This window comes from Micromys minutus (genome assembly GCF_963924665.1).
Source record: "Micromys minutus genome assembly, chromosome: 1".
Lineage (NCBI taxonomy): Eukaryota > Metazoa > Chordata > Mammalia > Rodentia > Muridae > Micromys > Micromys minutus.
In genome coordinates this window covers 13,547,730-13,568,121 of record NC_137969.1, presented here as the reverse complement: position 1 = coordinate 13,568,121, position 20,392 = coordinate 13,547,730, and the positions used below count along the sequence as shown (strand labels likewise).

General features: G+C 39.4%; 1 protein-coding gene across 4 annotated transcripts in view; it reads left to right on the top strand.

The window, feature by feature from the left end:
• SLIT2 (slit guidance ligand 2) overlaps positions 1–20,392 on the top strand; it is a gene marked incomplete at both ends in the record, with an annotated part of 320,456 nt that overhangs the window by 277,897 nt on the left and 22,167 nt on the right. For 3 of the 4 annotated variants that reach the window (XM_080940387.1, XM_080940386.1, XM_080940384.1), the window contains one exon: positions 13,516–13,609. In XM_080940387.1, coding sequence (XP_080796513.1) covers positions 13,516–13,609 — 94 coding nt within the window. Of the gene's footprint in view, positions 1–860; positions 888–13,515; positions 13,610–20,392 lie in introns of all 4 variants that reach the window. The other variant, XM_080940385.1, reaches the window with a different exon arrangement.

The following is a 20,392-nucleotide window of genomic DNA, read 5'->3' as shown; positions in this document are numbered from 1 at the left end:
CTTCCTTGTTAATATTCAGGAAAGGCTATAGTTTTAAAATTTAGTTTTCCTGTGATTGTCTACTAAAACCAGTATTTGAGATATGGGGAAATAAAAATTTAGTGATATTAATTTTTTATAAATATTTTATATTTTTAAGTTAGTTTCAGAGATTTGGGGACCTGATTTGCTTGATTTTTTTCCCTTAATTATTAATGTACAGTTTTTATAAAAACAAAGCATTTCTTATAGGAAAATCTTCACGAAATTCCTTGAGTCTGTATAAACTGAAGAGTAGGAATATGGTAGGTCTGCATTATTGAAACCAAGTAAATATTTTCTTAGCTAGTGGTAGATTTGGAGCTACTATGGAAAATAGAGTTTTGCAATGGTAATTATTGGGTTGGGGTTTGTGTGTCTTCCATACCTGCACCCACCCTCTCAGGGCCCCACAGAGGTATGAATACTTTCAAGCTTTCCTACTAAATCAATTATTCACCACAACTGCAGTTTCCAGAGTGACTGGGTTTGTATATTCTTAGCATCTATCATATGAAAAATATAAGGAACTCTACCTTTCCCATTTTGTCTCTGGTCCCCTACACAAATGTTCACTCGGTACCTACTACAGTAAAGAAGCAAGTGTCAATCACCGGGTTTAGATGTCAACCTCCAGCTCTCTGGGATGGCTTTTAATTTTGCCCTATTCTTCTCCATGTTTGTGTGTTTAGCCAGCTGTAGGTAAGAAGTCTAAGTCTGGCTTCGGTTTGCTCTCTCACACTGGCTTTGCTGTTGTTAATGCTGCACGTTGGCTTCCTGTGTGCTACTTTTACCTTGCAATGTAAAAAGTCTTTTGTCTCTCCTGTCTCTGTCGCTGCCAGCTGCTAATCTGAATGAGGTGGAAAAAGGTTAGTTGCTCTTTTTAAGTCTATTACGGTTTTCACTTTAGTTCTCCTCTGTCTTTTAAAGCTACAAGATCTCACAGGGTGGGCTGGGTAAAGCTGATGACAAGAGATGAAGTCTCAAGTGTTGTGTCAAATCCTTCCTGCAGATCCTTGGCGTATGTAGAGCCACATGAAACACTAGAAAATGGTTCATTGACATGCACTTCATCGATGTATAGAAAAGAATTTGGTAGAGCTCTGAGGGAGAAAAATAAATGTCTAAAATTAAAAACTTATATTTTCTCTTTCCTACTTCTCCATATGCTTTTACATTTTTAAAGATATCATAACAATATGTTACTTATATAATAAAAAATATAGGTCCCTTGATACAGCATATATACTATACTTAGTATAAAGCACTGAAAATAGTGAAGACTTGTTCATAAGTTTAAGTCCAGACCTTTACTACTCTGTCCTATAAAAAGTATCTAAAAATGTATATGGTAATTGAAACATTTTATACCATGTGATTGGGGCTGCATAGCAATGATCAGTGACTTACCTAGCATGTATAGGACCAGGTTTCTAACTTCAGCAGTGCAAAAATAATATAGGTTAATGTAAATTATATATATATATATATAATTACATATACATATTACATGTAAACAAAGTGCTGATTGTATGTGTTTCTTTGACTTGTATATACATGAAAAATGTATTATATGTGAAATATCTTACTGCACAAATATTAAAAAGTCCAAGGGATCTATTTATACACTGAAATTGTGAAATCAGTATCACTGAATCAAGTGAATTCTAAGTGGTTCTCTTAAGACATCAGAATGGTTGGTACATAGTCACTAACACCGCTGTCATCCACTGGGCTCCCAAACAAACCCAGAACCAGTCAGGGGACATAGAGTTAGTAGATCAGTAGCCATGGTGAAAACATGTCTTAGAATCCTCATGAACATGTCTGTTAAAGGCTACGCTTTAGCCTTGAGTCATTTGGGTTTCTGCTAAGAGTTAAAGTTCTGAGTTACAGGAACCAACACAGTGTGCTAGTCTCGATGGTCCTGGCATTTAAGAAACACTTGCCATATTATAAGATGATGGAGGGGTAGATAGAGCATCTCCTTGCATCTCTTATTGAGCCATTTCCTTTTTTTTGCTGTGTTCAGATGACTTATTCTGTTTGCTTGCCCAGTCGTACTGTGTGAAGAGTGGATTTGGAAAAACATTAGACGATGCTTTGATCTTTTGAATTGAAAATATGGCTTCCTATGCTGTCTGTTAATGTACCTAATACTTCCTGGGTTTGCAATCTTCTTTCTGTTTTCTAAGCATAAAAACAACTGGAGATCTGCCTAATGACAGCCGAAATGATTCTGTCATTCAGTAATATACCCTTAACTAGTGATGTCTGCCCATTCTTAGAAATAAGCTCAGTACCTTAAATCACCCCATGGCTTTAGAAGCTGACTGACTATCCTTCGCACTTATGTTTGCAAAATATTTGTTACTATAAAGAATTAGCTATTGACCTGATTTTCTTTCAAAGCAAACCTTTGTGGTTGTTTGGAATGGGAGTAATGTTATGTGTCTATAATACAGACAGTAGCTGCTTAGGTATAGTATTGTAAATTAATGATACTGTATTAATTCAATGTGTGCTTGCTTACTCAAGAATATATACTTTGTAAGTATAGTGTCTTCCTGAACCTACAGCATCCACTGTGACCTACCTACCCTATTGCTAGAACCAGTCCCATCTGAAGCTACCTCTACTCTTGACTACTTTTCATATCACACAGTATTGCAAATTGCTTATGCAAAACAAGCTTTCTTTGCAGTCCTTTCTGATTGTTAGAGCCAATCATTCCTGTGGACCTTTGAAACAGTTATGGTCCCCAAATTCTAGTGCATAAAGGTAATTTATTGTATTCATAGTAAATTATAGAAAGGACTTAATCAGTACCTAAACAATAAATACTTCTTAGAAGGGCATTTCACTTTGTCCTAGAATACTTGACATTGGTACAGGGGGATTGTAAATGCATAGACTTCAGTCTTTGTGTCCTGGAATCAGCAGTTATAAAGTATAGGGTCTCTGTGATTTAGTTGTTGTCATCTTTGACACAGGAATAATGACTTCTTCCTCCTCCATGTAGATTTTTGAGAAGACCATCTATGAAAAGCATTTATAGGAAAACAGGATAGTAAATGCTCATACTTCTGGAAAGTTACGGAGCAGCCTGATGAGACAGATGTTGCTTTATGTGTGTTATCTGATGCTGCTTCTTCAAGCTGTAGAATGGGGATTTGGTAGCTAGTTCTACCTGATGTGCACATGAAATAGATCTTTCCACATTTTCATTAAGTTTATTTTGTTAAGTTTTTACTTCTTATGCTCATCGTAAATAGAAAGACTTCACAGAGGGATAAGTGGCCATTTCTCTTAGCTCTGGCATAATGACACCTGCCCAGTGACATAGTAAATGTGTTGGACAAGGACACATTGAAAACTGAAGAACCCTTGGCAGTAACTTTAGCTTTCTACATCATTTTCAATATTTGTGATCTCTTCATAACAACAGGGAGTCCTGCTGTTGGGTTTGTATTGAAATGGACAAGGTCCTCTTTTCAAAATCAGTATTGCTGTGGGCACGCACAGCTGAGGTCTCCCAAAAAGAAAAGCTGATGTTGTATAATCTCCTGCAACCACTTTAACTGGAGAAAGAAAGTACTTTGGCAGTCTTGCAAGGCTGTGTGGTTTCTATTCGTCTTCCAACCTTTCAGGGCTTTCTTCAATGCATTTGAATCCCACAAAACATTTCAGAGGAACTGTTTGCTCTCATTTGTTCACAGTGACCCTTGACCCCCAAAACAACAGTTTAACTTAACCAGTCTTGTTCCATCTCATTTGGATGTATTTACTTTGAAAAGAGAATCTCATTTCTTCTTGGACTCATAGTAACTATTAAAATTGACTAAATTCTTTAGCCACAGAAATCTTTAAAGGAAGTACCTCCTCTCTAGATTTGTTTATTTGGAGAGGTGAGGGTTTTTTTTTTTTTTTTTCCATCTGAAATTGCATAGATGTTTGGTGAGAAAATAATGAAGTCAGGACACTGCTACATATTGAAAGTGATACAAACCCACCAAGCTCTTCCATGTTCACCCAGCCAATACTGGCTGTGCTCTCCACTGCAGGTTCAAATCAGGTCATAGACATGGCTGGCGCAAAGCCATCACTGCGTATGTCTCTAGCGCATTGACAAATAAACACACAGATGCTGTTGGGGATGGATTGTGTCAACAGTGCACAGTGATCATGCCATGTGGGAATCAAATATCACTGAACAGCCATCGATCCTTCCATTTAGAAAGCAAAAATTCAGAAAAAAGGTGTTTGTTTGTGTCTTTCATCCTATAAAGCATCTAGGAAGCTGCCTACCTCACACCTTCTCTGAAACCATCCTATGCTGAGCTGTGATTCACTTTATTTTACAGGGTTTGCCCATAGCACAGCCCGAATTAGGCACAAAACACATCTGATTCACATTTCACAGGGAGGACAGATTTCAGTAAGTAAGGTATCTTCAAGATGTCACAGCCCTCTACAGGACCCTCCTCTACACCACACCTCCCCACACCACTTCCCCCACACCACTCCCCCCACACCACTCCCCCCACACCACTCCCCCCACACCACTCCCCTCCACACCACTCCCCCCACACCACTCCCCTCCACACCACTCCCCTCACACCACTCCCCTTCATACCACCCCCCCACACCACTCCTCCCCACACCACTCGCCCCACACCACTCCCCCCACACCATTCCCCTCATACCACTCCCCCCACACCACTACCCCCACACCATTCCCCTCATGCCACTCCCCCCCACACCACTCCCCTCACACCACTCCCCTTCACACCACCCCCCCACACCACTCCTCCCCACACCACTCGCCCCATACCACTCCCCTTCATACCACTTCCCCTCACACCACTCCCCTCACACCACTCCCCCCACACCATTCCCCTCATACCATTCCCCCCCACACCACTCCCCCCCACACCAATGTCCCTACACCACTCCCCGAACACCACTCCCCTTCATACCACTTCCCCTCACACCACTCCCCTTACACCACTCCCCCCCACACCACTCCCCTTGACTCCTGTATTAACAACTGTACTTCATTAACTTTAGAAAATGAGGGCCATCTGGATAGTTGATAGTATTTAGTAGATTGTCAAAGGGACTCCTTAGGAACTTGGTGTTCATAAATCACCCCTGTCTTACTAAGTTCGGTCATTCATTGCTCTTATCACTTGTAGGCATGTTAAATATTTATGTGGGAGACTTGACATTTATTTGACTTTGCTAATATGCTCTGGTGCCTAAAACTGTAGTTTCTAATGCAGTATGTAACACAGGCCTGTCTTCGATCAACAGATAAGGAGGAAACATAAGTACAACCCACCCTTCCTATCAACAGACTGCTTATCCGAACACTCAACCATGGGTCAGGAATATGTAAGGAAGCTTATCTCTGGAATAGATGTGCACATGCACTTTTTTTCTTGTTCATATCCTCTACAGCAAGACAACCACTTGCCTTTACAGTGTTAAGGAGATGTCACACTCACAAGCTGGTTTAAAGTGGATGTGACGTGGAGCTGGATACATGGTTCAGTGATTAAAAGGCCCAACTGACTACACTTGCTGAGGACCTGGGTTCAGTTCACATCACCCACATATTCTGGCTCACCATCACCGGAACTCAAGCTCCAAGAAATTCAGTGCTCTCTTCTAGACTCCTGGGCACTGCACTCACATCAACAACCACACACACACACACACACACACACACACACACACACACACACACACACACACACTTTAAAAATAACAAAATAAAGCTTTACAATTTGTAAGGAGATTTGCCTCGCTTGTAAGCAAGCACTAGTCCATTCTACATAAGGGGTCGAGGATAACCAGGAGCTGCTGGAATGACCCCTCAGGGGTCCTAAGGTTAGCTGTGATTTCCTCAAGTCAGAACAGATAGGACCCTTACAACATGTTTGAGATCCTGCTTTTATTTTAAAATTCACCAAAGAGAAACAGCCAGATCTGTCCATCCTAACTGTTCTCAGACATACCATTTGAGGGATAGCCTCCTACACAGCCCCTTTGTCACTGGACTCACCTTGATTTTCTACCATCTTAATCGTTTTTGCAAAAATAAATCGTAAAGATGTCTGACCCCGGATGATGTTCAAGGCATGTTTGACTCAGAACAAGATCTCCAGCTGTTTGATTCTCTTGCACCTCTGAGTCACCTGTGCCTTCTATACCTTCATTAACATTTAAAATATATTTTCCCACCAGCAACAGATGTGCCACTGCTAACCTTTCCCATTTTCCCCCCACTGAATACATGATTGATGGGAATGGAGATTCCAAAAATGTACGTAAACGAACCCCTTGCATGGCCATGCGTGCTATATTTTAAAGAATAAATTTCCATGTAGTTTATTAGGTTTGTTGCACATTTTAATGCCTTTTTCTGCTGGTCTAATGCATATGTAATAAAATTAGTACAATTTATCTAGGCTTTTGTTACACCAAGTAAAAGTACAAACTTTCAAAAAAAGTGTTTCACTTTACCCTGGGGATTCTCCTTGGAATTCAAACAGACGTCCTCCCTTGATACACGTGTACTTACAAATGTCATAACAGATTAAGTTTAACACCGCAATTCTCATTCAATTATTTAGATCACTGGCCCATATTCCATCCCCCTCATATCAATGTTAGTGATTTCAAAATAACTACTTCGATAGACTTTAGAATAGCCTGCATTGTCCACCCCTTATCCTTCCCCATCCATCCCTGCAGCCATGATTTTCAGAATGTATTTCCAGATCACATCTGTAAGCAAAAGGAGAAATGAATCTAAGTGAACTAGCAGATGTTAGCCAGGGTAGGACCCAAAAGTTGAGTGTCCACCAACACCATCTAATAGTCCTTTCATTCCCTTTGCGCTAGACACTCTTAACTGGAATTCAAAGTTTGATCTGTTAGAAAATGTGGACAGTCTCTCGTTCGGTTACTAATAGTGCTTGCTCTTCTGTGTGGCTCTGTGTTCTGTAAGATAAATTAATAGTGTAAACAATGAATTTGAGTTAGAAATTTCCAGAAATACTGACCCTGGTACAAAATGACCAAATTATTATATCTTCTGAATAAAAGATAGTCTATTGTCTTCATCATAGCTTTGAAAACGTTTCTTTCCTTTGCTTCGCTTCTGCCAACAGAACTACATTAGATGTGCCCATTGCTGGCTCTATGCTGCCATGTGGAACCCTGGTTTCCTTGTCTCACTCCTGATCTCTCACAGCTTAGCTCTCTATCATATTATAATGATATATTAATATGTTTTCCTTAACCCTCTCCCTCAGGGACAAATTCCACAGTAATAGGGGCAACTTCCCCTGTGGTCACCATTATACCCCAACCATGTTCATGAGGTCCCATACCTAGTTGGCACTAGAACTACAGTGTGACACAGATAATTGCAGTCCTCAGCCCTCATCAAGCTAAGGGCTCTTTGCAACAGTTAGAGATCATTACAGAAAATCACAACCAATCTAAATGCAGAGTTGTGGAGCCCAGTCTTAATTAATACATCTACAGAACATACCTATACTTAACGTCCAGAGAATGTTGTAGAAGAGGGCCGGAAAGCTTATAAGAGCAGAGGACCAGAGAGTCCAAGGTGAGACTGTGACTCCTACTAATTTCAGAGGTTTAACTCATTAACTCTCACTGACATGACTGCCTCAACATGAGAACAGGGGCAATAGCAGTACACACTCCAAAGTGTATGAGGAAAAATCCCCAGAAGCCCCAACCCTAATCAAATACTGCAAGAAACCAAGGGATGCTGAGATCAGGATAAATAGTCTTCCCTAAGGAAGAGAACGCCACTTATCCAATACCAAGTGGTCAGCCTTAAAAAAAAAATACAAATAACATTATACAGACTGAGCATATAGTTAGAAATATATATTTACATACATATAAATTTATGCTTTGAAAAAAAACAATGGAAAAAAAGGCCATGAACCCAAAAGAGCAAGGAGAAGTAAAGGGGAAAGATTGAAGGGAAAAGAGGGAGAGATTTATAACAATAATTTTCAAAAACGGGAGAAGGAGGAAGATAGTTAGGTTAAATGACTTAGTGCCTCCATTTTGAGACCTACGTGTCTTTAGAGAAATATGAAGGCAAGAGTCTTTCTGTACAAAGAGCAAAGCTGATAGGAAATCCTTGTTAGTCTGAAAGTAAACTTAAAATTTCTACAAAAAATAAAATCATTAAGGTAAAAATTAATTTAATTAAAAGACTATTCAATAAAAATGAGGTGAGAGTTAAAAAGCCAAGAATTATTATTAAAAACCCCAACTGGAACAATATAGTACAAATATTAAAGACCAGTAGATGCAGTTAAAAAAAAACTTGAATGAAAAGATATGACACGAGGGACGTGAATTGAGACAGACAATAAGCAGAAGTCCCCCATCGTGTTTTAAAAAGCAATATAAATATCATTTAAGCACATGTATCTGAAATAAAGTAAGAGTCAAGGTTCGCTGAAGTTCTGTTTCCCAGAGGAGCCCTCAGTGTGCTGCGAGGCTCCTGTGTCCTTGTTTATTGGTGCTCCGGGTGTGTTCCTGCTCACTTGTGTTTCTCTCACTGAACGCCATCATGTTGTATTGTGTCATGCTCTCTGTTTCCTTCCTATCCACCCCATCCATCTGTCCAGAGGGATTTTTCTTTTACAAAAACGCCACTTTAGAGACAGGGATAAACTTTAAATCTTTTTTTTTTTTTTTTTATTGGATGTTATCCCCTTTACCCAATCTCATTCCCCCCTCTCCCTCCCATTGCCTCCATGAAGGTGCTCCCTCTGCCAACCACCCTTTCCCACCTCAGCTCCTTGGCATTCCCCTACACTGGGAAGATGAGCCTTCACTGGACCAAAGGCCTCTCCTCTCACTGATGTCAGACAATGCTACCCTCTGCTGCATAAGCACCTGGAGCCATGGGCCTTTCCATGCAAACTCATTGGTTGGTGTTTTAGTCCCTGGGAGCTGTGGTGGGTCTGGTTAGTTTTTCATTTTGTTCTTCCCATGGGTTACAGACCCTTTCAGCTCCATGAGTCCTTTTTCTAGCTCTTTCATTGAGGTTCCCATGTTCAGTCCGATGGTTAGCTGCAAGCATCCTCCTCTGTATCACTATGGCTCTGGCAGAGCCTCTGAGGAGGCATTCATATCAGGTTCCTGCCAGTAAGCACTACTTGACATCAGCAATAATGCTTGGGTTTAGTGGCTGCATATGGGAAGGATCCCCAGGTGAGATAGTCTCTGGATGATCTTTTCTCTAATCCCTGCTCCTCTATTTGTCCCTTTATTTCCTCCCATGGGCATTTTGTTCTCCCTTCTAAGGAGAACTGAGGCATCCTTCTAGCCTTCCTTCTCTTTGATCTTCATAAGTTCTGTGAATTGTTTCTTGGATATTCAGAGCTTTTTGGGTTAGTATCCGCTTATAAGTGAGTGAATACCATGAGTGTTCACTTTTCTAAAATCCCCTTTATCAATGAAGAACAGAGTCCCAGAGCAATAAAAGTAGTTCATTTCAAACACACAATTACTTGATATCCTATATAGTTGCAAAAAATAAAACTCTTCAAGGAGAAACAGCACACACACACACACACACACACACACATGATTTTCACCAATGAAAATAGATTCCTAGCAGAATCTCTTCGTGTTGGGGTCATTCTTCCCTCCAAAATCGGGTATTATAAACTCCGATGATCCGACTTTAACTGTTCTGCCTATGAAGTGACCATCACATTTTTTTTTTCATCAAAACTAGGGCATCCATGAAAATATCTTAGAGTAGTAATTATCTTGAAACAGCAGCTGTAAATTAGGACTGTCCTGAGCAAGGCAGGAAGAGTGGTCATATTACCACTGCCTCAAAATATGCAGGAAAAACATTTTCACAGATGTTTAATAACCAATAGTTTGGAGTTATTTCTCTGCACTAACCAAGAAAGTAGCATCATACTCTCTTGAGTATAATTTTTGCCATGCTTCCTCATACCTCATATATAATGATATAGTATTTGTTTATTTCTACCCCCGCCCTTTTTTTTTTACCAATCAGGCATACAGAGAGAATGTGATAAAAAAGCTAGGCATGATTTCATAATAAAAATACACACATTTACAACATGTAGCATGTGGTGCAATGTCTTTGGAATATTTTGGCCTGGACAAATGCTGTTCTTGAACCATTTTAGGTCTACATACAATGGATCATTAGTTGTTTTGTTCTCCGAAGTAACAGGCACCCACCAACCATTATGGCTCACCCTTTCTTCTTCAGTGTGCAAAAGCAATGCAATCTGTGTACCCCCTCCCTTCAAACACTAGTAAAAGCTGGAATACTGGGAAAATGAATTTGCTCATCTTATCAAAAGTGGAATTACAAATACCATGTAACCACTATGTCCCATGCTATTGCTTTAAGATTTCCTGAGATTTCACAATGGCGAAATTTGTCTACATTCGTGTGTCTTGAGAGTTGGCTGAGTACAATCTCTGGCCTATGCCTCCAGCACATTTCCCTAAACCAATCAAATGAACTGACACATTTTCTCATGGCAAGTTAATTACATAAAGACTTGCTAATCGTTCAGTAGGTTATAAACCAGACTGTATAGAATAGAATTAAGAATATGCCCACCTTGTTTTTCCTGTCATCTTGAAAACTGTTGATCTCCAAACAGGGGCAGCCAATGAAGTGACCTCAATCCTGTGACCATTTGGAAAACAAAACTCAACTTTTTTTTGTTTTCTGCTGTTTTCCTTCTGAGAGTAATTTAGGTACACATACTTAAAAACTAAGTAAGACGCCTTTCTCGCTTCCTGGGGGCTGTGAACTAGTTCAGTAAGTCGGGAGTCTCTGTTTTCACCCCTGGAATATTAGTTCCTGTTCTTCCTGGGAAGACTCTGCTGTTATCCCTGCAGTTTCCAGACTTCATGTGTGACATCAGTGCAGTGCCTGCGGAGGGGATGTCACTTATTCCCCCTTACACACTCAGCTCCCTAGACTAACACTGCAAGATGCCATTCACACTTTACAAGTTTCTCTTCTCCCAAATGTCGCAGAATTAAACACAATTGGGAAATCCAAGAGCCCAACAAGAGCATTTATTTTAATGTTCCGACTTAAAAGCCTAGCCTCATTCTTAGTGACAACTTCGTTATGACACTTCTTAATCTTCTTCAAGATTAAGAAGTGTGTAAGGGCTTAAAAACTAACCAATGTGAATATGAGACAAGCTGGAATTCTTGCCTCTACTATTGCTTGCTCAGTAGATGGTGTTTGGGTTCGCGCCTTACACATCACAGCCTAGGAAGAGGCAAACTCAAACACACCAAGATATGGGCCCAGTCTGATCATGTAGTTAAGGAATGAATGAAACAGTAATGATGATGATGATGATGATGATGATGATGATGATGATGATGGGTGTATCTACAGTTGTGCACCCACAGTCTTACCATATCGTCATGCTATGGGCATGAATAGGCATGAGGGAATTTGACAACTCAAATAGAAGAGGAGCTTATTAAACAAAAGAGAAGGAGACATTAGGTCAAGCATGGAGAGTCAATTTATACATTGAGGACCAGACCTCAGTGACAAGAGTCTAGGTAGAAGGAGCTTGAATGATGAGTTGAAGAGTAATCACATGCACCCTGTGCTTTGCTGGTGTTCCTTAGTGACTAAAACAGCCTCTGTATCTTTGAAGGAATTGGCCAATCTTATATCAGCATCATGGGGTTAGCCATGTAATGGCCACATCCAAAGATACCTTTATGTACAGCTTCTGTAATGACTAATATTTTTATGTTCTTCGTGTTTCAATGAAGAATACATACAATGACATCTGTAGCTCTTCTCCTGTAAGTTAGAATGCTCACTCTAAAAACCATTTATGACAGATTCAGCAATCTGATCCGCCAGCGAAAGTTTCCTATGGAATCTAGAGAGCAATGCCTCAGTAAGAAGGAAAGGACAGTTCCACATTTACGGTGTTTTCACTTGGCGTTGGAGACTCAGTCTGGTTGTTCTTCTCCAAGTCCAGCATCTGTCTCTGCTTGTACACTGGAAAACATGAGGGCAGATCTGTTTCCAACCCCAGCATCTCTACCAGCCCCACAGTGGTGGTAAAGTCTGCTTTTCCTAGAATCATTGACTTGGCCAAAATCAAAGTGAACAAAGGAGAAACCCTTGACTTTCCTCCATATTTATAAAGCACATTCATATTTGTGGACAAGATAAAAAATATGTAGAATTCATGCTTTTATTTATCTCCAATGGTGCTCTCTCTTCACAATTCAGAGTCTATGGTATAAATTCTCATAAATAGCCTGTGTCCCCAGATGATTTTCACAATACAATGAATCAGTTCCATCCAAGTCACTCAAGGTAGGAGTTCTTGAAATAATAAACATTAAATAAACCATTTTAAAGGTATCTTACCACGGACATATGGGTTTAAAGTTTTCTGTCACAGGTTTATAGACACAGAATTTCTCATGGAAAAGAAAATGAACAATGTCTGGCTGAACATATTTGAAATAGTAATAACATAAACCACTAAAAATTTTATTATGAGTTATCAGTCCAATATAGAGTATCTACCATCCGTATGGTTATATTAGTAAAATTATAGTATTATAACATAATTTATTAGAGAGTGCTTAAAAATGGTTATAGTCTCATTTTTCATCAGTTGGTAAAATTTATAATTTATAACCATATATATGTGTGTGTGTGTGTGTGTGTGTGTGTGTGTGTGTGTGTGTGTGTAAATCGCAGTGGGAAGGTTAGTGAGTATTCGTTGGCCTTTTTTGTGACACAGATTTGTAATATTTAGACAGATTTATAAGACATTAGAGAATATGAAGACTATTTTTTTCAGATAAAACTACAGAAAAGTAAACCAAGTTAAAAGAAATAAATACCAAATTATTACATTTCAAATTACCTTGTTTATGTTAAGGTCAAAATAGGTCCAAATCTCATTATTTTGTCAAGTTAGTAGTGGGCACATAGTAGGTCCTGATTAGAAGCGTAGTGCAGGAGCCTACAAGGATAGGATGAGTACATTTCTGGGTCTATACCCTGGTCACTCTGAATTGGTTACTTCTGTTTCTTTTTTTCTTTTGTGGTCTTCCTTATTTTTATGTGGATATGTTATACTTCAGTTTTTAAATAATGTATGATTAAATGTAAAACTTAAGGAAGGATGGATAAAAAAACAACATTCAAAAGTTCTTTTCCTACTCTAGAAAATTCTAAATGGTCTTACCTACACCATATATCTCTTTATGGGCATACCCTGCAGCCCTGAGCACACTGCTCAGTGGAGCCAGTATCTTCTGCCCCACGCTGTGGGGGTGGGGCCTCTTTTGCCTTGGATGCAGCCTGCTGGCTTATGTTTGCCCATCCTCACTGAAGAACTAACACTACTTGCCCTGTTGCAGGCGAACTGTGTGAGGAAAAGCTGGATTTCTGTGCACAAGACCTGAATCCCTGCCAGCACGACTCCAAGTGCATCCTGACTCCAAAGGGATTCAAGTAAGTCCACGGCCAGCTGGGGCCCACAGTTGAGTTGGGAATTGGGTTGGGGGTTTCTTTGAGGAATGTGTCTCCTCCATCATCCAGAGTTTCACAATTTTGCAAAAGATTCAAGCATGGGTCACATGCGCCCAAGTGTTTGTGACAGTTTTGCAAATAGTTCTGTGAGCCATGGCCTTTATTAGCACAATAAAAAATAAATAATAAATAATGCAGAGAAAGCTTTTGTTCACCATAGTGTCTATGAATTCCTTTATGCAACAAAGCAACCTTTGAATTAGCTGCCTCACATGTATGTATTTAAGGGCCAAGCCAGTTAATTTTCTAACATCCACAGGTAAACGTATTTTAAAACATAGAAGTTAGTATTGATGTAACTGAAAATTCTATGGTCTAGAACAGCTAATTGATGATGTAGGCTGAGAAAAACACTGGTACTGTGGCAAGGTTACTTGGTTCAGCTGTGGTTTTGTGCGTGTGGTCTCTCTGTAAGTATTGATAAGGACCACTGTTAACCTTGTTCTTGAAATCTAACACAACCTGATCACACTTTCATAGAGAGCTCCCTCAAGTAAGCTAGAAGATTCTTCAAAACCACTGCTTTCCCCCCTCACAATATTTCTGAAACATGCTAGATACCATAGTAGATGCTACATCTGTTACAACCTTAACAAATAACAATGATCTATCAGCAGTTTTAGAGCTTGCAGTAAATTAACCATCACCGTCACCTAAATTCTTCATTTTAAACACAAGGGAATTTTTGCCAAGAGGAGTCAGGTACCTGTGCTAAGGCAGACGTGAATTTACTGGTACAGCTGCAACTAGACTTAACATTTGCAATTATGTGGCTCATGGAAACCACATTTCTCTTAACAAGCTTTCTGGTTTATTATTGCCATGGAATCTAGTTGGCTTGGAATCAAGATTAGACTGGATTTTAGGGGATGACACAGATATATTCAGGAGTGAAGCCATGGTTACATTAGACAAGAGACAAAGACAGCTTGGACTCCATCAGCTACCATGTATGTAGCATCTCTCGTCACCCAAGTATGGGATGATACCAGGCCTCTTTAATATAGTACGTAACCACTACGTACCTCTCCAGACTTAATTTTCTCAGTGGAGTAAACCGAGCCTTGCAGTTGTATGACTCAGAAGTTAAATTCCTTCATGTCTAGGAAACATGAGCAAATGAAATCTGGACTGTATATCGAAGAGTTGGATTGTGTTTAAGTGCTAAGATCCAACTCAGCATTGCATATGCTAGACAAAGGCCCTCACCCTCATCTGTGTCTTCACTCTTTTTACTTTTAATTGACATTTGAGAGGCTCTTACCACGTTGCTTAGGCTACCTCGTACCTGTGATTTGTTCACTTAGCCTCCTGGGTAGCTAAAGTAATGGGTAGCAACCCTAGGCTCTGCAAGGATTCCGATGATTACTAAATAGATTATTACATATTCACAGTGGAGTGGCAATGTGAGCTCAGTGCTGACAAAGACTGTTGTCATTCAGTGGTTTCAGTGAAGTAAATAGTTATAGAATTTTCTTTTCACAATACTACCAGTCGATTTGTTTTAAATTTTAAATTTTTAGAATACATGAATATAGTTGTGGAACAATCTGACTATATTCACTACCTTACTGAGATAAAAAATGGATGTAGTTCTGAGTCCATCTTTAGTTATGTTTAATTTCTAATTCTAGCCAAAAATCAAGTTTATTTCACTTTATACACAATGCTGCATTGCATTTTATTCTACCCTGCTCTGCCCAGAGTCAAAGTTGGCACCTCAAAACTACATCACCTATGTGAATCAAACGTTACCACTTCGCAGAGATTTTACAAAAACAGTTCCCTGGGACACGCTATCTGATGAACAGGTTCCTCGGGACTTTGTGTAATCCTAAGACATGCTATTCCTAAGAGGCAATGGAAGCAATGTTAAGTGAGGAGTGCTCATTGTAAACAAAGGGCTGATTCTTAATTAAGTATTTTCTACTACTAGCAATTAGGGTGCACACTCTGGAGAATGTGCCTTGCTACAAGCTAAATGGACTCATTTGAAGGCCGGCCGCCTTCACCAGCCAGTGATTCCCAGGTTCCTTCTATAGCCTATGCAGTTGAGCTGAAATAAACAGGTTAAGTCAGAGTGTGTGCTATGACCCCCATCTTATAAATAATGGCCCGCTGTGGGAAGCGTAGCTGCAGAAAGAAAATGGCCTTAAAAACCACGTAAGGGGAAGCTGGTGGGGAAAATCTTTACTGAGAAATATTGTTTGGACAAGTTATAATGTTACTTCAATTTCATTTTCTTATTAGTAAGTCAACAGAGCTGGTTCAACTTTGCATGCTTTCTCATATACGTCATAAATCTCATGAACTGCTCTGAGATATTTTTAGAGCATGATATGCCATAAGCAGTATTTTCAAGAATGCATCTTTCTTTGTTAGCATTTTGGGTACTAAACAGCATATATATACTATTATATATATTCTATTTTACATTCAATATTTCCTCCCTCGCTCCACATCAGGTAGTAGAATTCAAGAGATATAGGCTTTATTGGTCATAGAAAAGGTGGGAAATTCTTATGTAAATGCTCTTTCCTGTCTTAAACCAAGAAAAAGAAAGCATCATCAGTCATGATATATCTGCTAGTTCTGAGGGACTTAAAAAGTAGTAGTTGGGGAAAAGAGGGCATAAAATATCTCCTAGACAGATACTGTGCTAAGTGTTTGGCTCTCTTATCTTTTACTTTGATTTCTTTTCTCAGATAAATAATTCAGAGCGTTTCAAAGCCCGTCTTGTTTTTAATGTTCAGCACTTCAGTGGCCCTGCCCACATTAACATTGATGGAAGCTCCCTTCCAGGGCCCGTCCATCTTTTCGAGAATGTGTATGACCACTTAGGGTCCATTTAGCTCCAGGCTTGCTGTGTACTTCTCTTTATTGTGATTTAGTATTAAAGCCAAGCAGCCTCAGTGCAAGTGTGTCTCTGAATGAGCTCATTTTGTTTCTAAACCATACACACAACATACATGGCTCTTTTAGAAGACCTGTAACCCCCATTTGTTTTAATATATCAGCTCTCCAGTGAATAATCTGATTTTGCCTCTTTAGACAATACCCTTGGCATTCAGTAGTGCCACATTCAATCAGGTATTTTTTTAACTAGCATTATTAATTTAAATATTTTTCATAAAATACTACATAATTCGTAGAGGAATATATATATATATAAACCTTTCTAGGAAATTCAAGACTCATAGCTGTGAAAATTGAAGCCACTTTTTGATTATTCTGGTATCTAAATAAATGTTAGTGACTTTACACACAGCATTTTATTTAATATTTAACATATCTGTAGAGCCGACATTATACCATGTTGTAGATTAGAAAGGGACACTTGGATGTTAAGTGTCTTAGTTAAAATGTTGTTTTGCAGAGTCTGACATGATCCAGATATAGGAAGGCAGTTGATGTGGGATGCTAATTACATTAGTGAGTCTAGAATTTGAGCTCACAGAAACAGAATAGAGAGCAATGCCATGGTTTAGGGGATGATGAAGGAGGAGTGACATTAGTCCCTAATCCTAAGAATCTACAGGAGGAGCGGAGAGTGTTCTGTGACCTACTGTAGAGACGGTGACGACAGCTAACAGCACCGTAGATTTGCCAAGAGTTGAGGTCATAATTATTCTTGCCATAAAAGTAAGGTACACTAGTTTCTTTTCCTGTCACTGTGGCACAACCACTTGACATAAACAACTTGGAGGCACAAGCATTTACTCTGGAGAACAATTCAATGTACAGTTCATCATGGCCAGGTGGTTGGGGTGACAGGAACAGGAAACAACACTACACCAGCTACCAGAAAGAAGGAAGCAAAGTGAATACCCTCTCTTCATCTATAGTCAGGGAAACCAAGCAAGGCATGACCCCACCAACTAGAAGTGGACCTTCCTGTTTTAAACTGTACACTCCAGATGATTGCTCGTAAGCATGCCGAGAAGCCCATCTCCCAAGTGACCCCTGTCATTTCCCAAGTGACCCCTGTCAAGTAGACAATGCTAACCATCACAGTGAAGTGATGGATATTTAATTAATTTTATTGTGGGTATTATTAGCCAGTGTGTATGTACATCTATTAAACATCATGTGGTGAGTGTTAAAATTTATAGTTTCATTAAGCTAGAAAATAAAAATGTTGATCTGGTAGAGGAAAAAGAAATGCAGTGGTAACAATGAAGCTAGACTAGAAAATGAATTCTGTTTAACTGAAAAGTCAAAATTCAGTGGATAAAAACATTTTTTTCTGTCATGTATATATACATATATGACACACACACATAAAATAGAAACGAACCCTTCTTTAAACTCAAAGGAAACACGCTCATGGAAGCCCCATTATTTAAACTGAACAAGTCATGACCAAAGAATGTGTGGAGGGACGAGTAGAGGATGGGGAGGACACTCACAAGTGCTATCACATCTGTGGCCATACCTGTTCGAGTTCCAGTGTCCCTATAGCTTCACAACACATGTGAGAGCATAACCCTCATCCAAGAAATGTCTGAAATGCAGGATGCTGCCAATCCCCATGTATACTCTTCCATGCCATATTTCTTAAATATTATAAAATGCGGCGAGCAAAGGAGGTTTAATAAGAAATGAGCAGTAGTCAAAACATGAATTTTTAAAAAAAAACATTTTTTAAATTTAATTAAACAAATTTATTTTTCAAAAACAGAGATGAATGTACAGATTTTAAAAGAATTTTTACATAAAACTATATGAATATATATTTTAGTCAGTACTTGACTTTTTTTTTAAAGGTTTGATAGTATACATTGAAAACTGACCGATTACAATGAGCATAAAGTACATATAAAACAAAATGTAACATGGAAATAGTCAAAATTTACTTGGTGTGTAAAGATTAAACATGATAATTTTTAAGTGTCAAGGATAATAGCCAGAAGCTGGAAAGAACCCAGATGTCCTTCAGTAGAGGAATGGAAACAGAGAATGTGATACATTTACACGATGGAGTACTACTCAGCTATTAAAAACAATGACTTTACGAAATTCCTAGACAAATGGATGTATCTAGAGAATATCATCCTGAGTGAGGTCACACAGTCACAAAAGAAAACACATAATATGCAGTCACTGATAATTGGATACTAGCCCCAGAAAGCTCTGAACACCCCAGAAACAACTCACAGACCATATGAAGCTCAAAAAGAAAGAAGGCCAAAATGTGGAAGCCTCAGTCCTTCTTAGAAAAAAAAAGTTTATAGCACCCTATTGAGCGTGGTACACCTAGACCTTAAATCGTTAATAATTCAAGAGCTAAGAATAACAAAACGTCTAACAAGGTGCCATGAGAACAATTATGTAGAGGTACCCTTGGTCTCTGAGTATTGCTCTGTGTTCTGCTCATCTTTCCTGTGATATGTGAGATAATGCTGTGCCCTCAAGATGTGAGCAATAGGCACGGTGACACTGAGTATGGCTCCTACCTAAGGGCTTTACTTTGGCGCCTTAAAGGGGGTGTGATTATTAACACCTTGCTTAGTTCCTGTTGGAGAGTTCTGGATAGTCACCATGGATAAGTAGCCAGGGCTGGACAAGGTAGACAGAATCTGATGTTGGTGAGAAGGGTGCACAGTATAAAACACACTGTTTTATTGCTGTGGGCATCTGAAATCTCAGTGAATAATTTACATAGTGAGCAGCTGTCGGCATGATTAACTGGCTACTGCACTGCTCGGCAAACCATTGCATGTGCTGTTACACATTTTCCTAGAGGATCAGAAAGCCCTGCTTTCCTTAATGTCGCCTCTGATTTTGCAGTGCTCAGCACCAGAACACAGTGTGCTCTGGTTTTTTTTGTTTTTTTTTTTTTGTAATTAAATTTTTATTGTATATTCTCTGTATTTACATTTCAGATGTTATCCCTTTTCTCCCTATTCCCATCCCCCCTCCTCCACTTGCTTCCATGAAGGTGCTCCCTCTCCCAGTCACCCTCTCCACTTCAGTGCCTTGGCATTCCCCTTCACTGGGGAAACATGCCTTCACTGGACCAAAGGCCTTTCCTCCCATTGATGCCAGACAATGCCATCCTCTACTACATATGCAACTGAAGCCTTAAGTCTCTCCCTATGTACTCATTGGTTGGTGTTTTAATCCCTGAGAGTTCTGGAGGGGGTGGTTGAGGAAGGACTGAAGGAGTTGAAATGGTTTGTAACCTCATGGGAGGAAGATCATCAATCAACCAAACCCTCCAGAGCACAGTTTTTTAAAGGGAACCTTAAACAGCCCGTGGTGCAGTAGCTCAGGGTCAAGGATCTAATCAAATGCCCTAGATCCACTTCCCACAAGAGGCACTTCCAAGTGCATGCCACTGCATAAAGACTTGAGCTTTTTCCTCCAATAATATCTATGCCGGTCCAAGGGTAGGATGTTATCATCTTATCACATTGATGATAACAATCAAAGCTTCAGGATCTTACAATGGGTTCCCTGAATCCACATTCTTGAGATGCCCAGTAGGATGGAAAAGACGGTCAAGGAGTATAATTTCCATTTCCCCAGACATCAGCAATAAAATACCTCTATACAATGTGAAGGAAGAAGCTGAAAAAAGAAATGCCCATAGAATTGACCTCAGAATTTTTTTACCTAATCCAATGTCACAATCCATCAATTCAACCCAATTCTTCCATAATCACTAACTAAAACTCACAGTGTCCAATATAGTTAATTTCA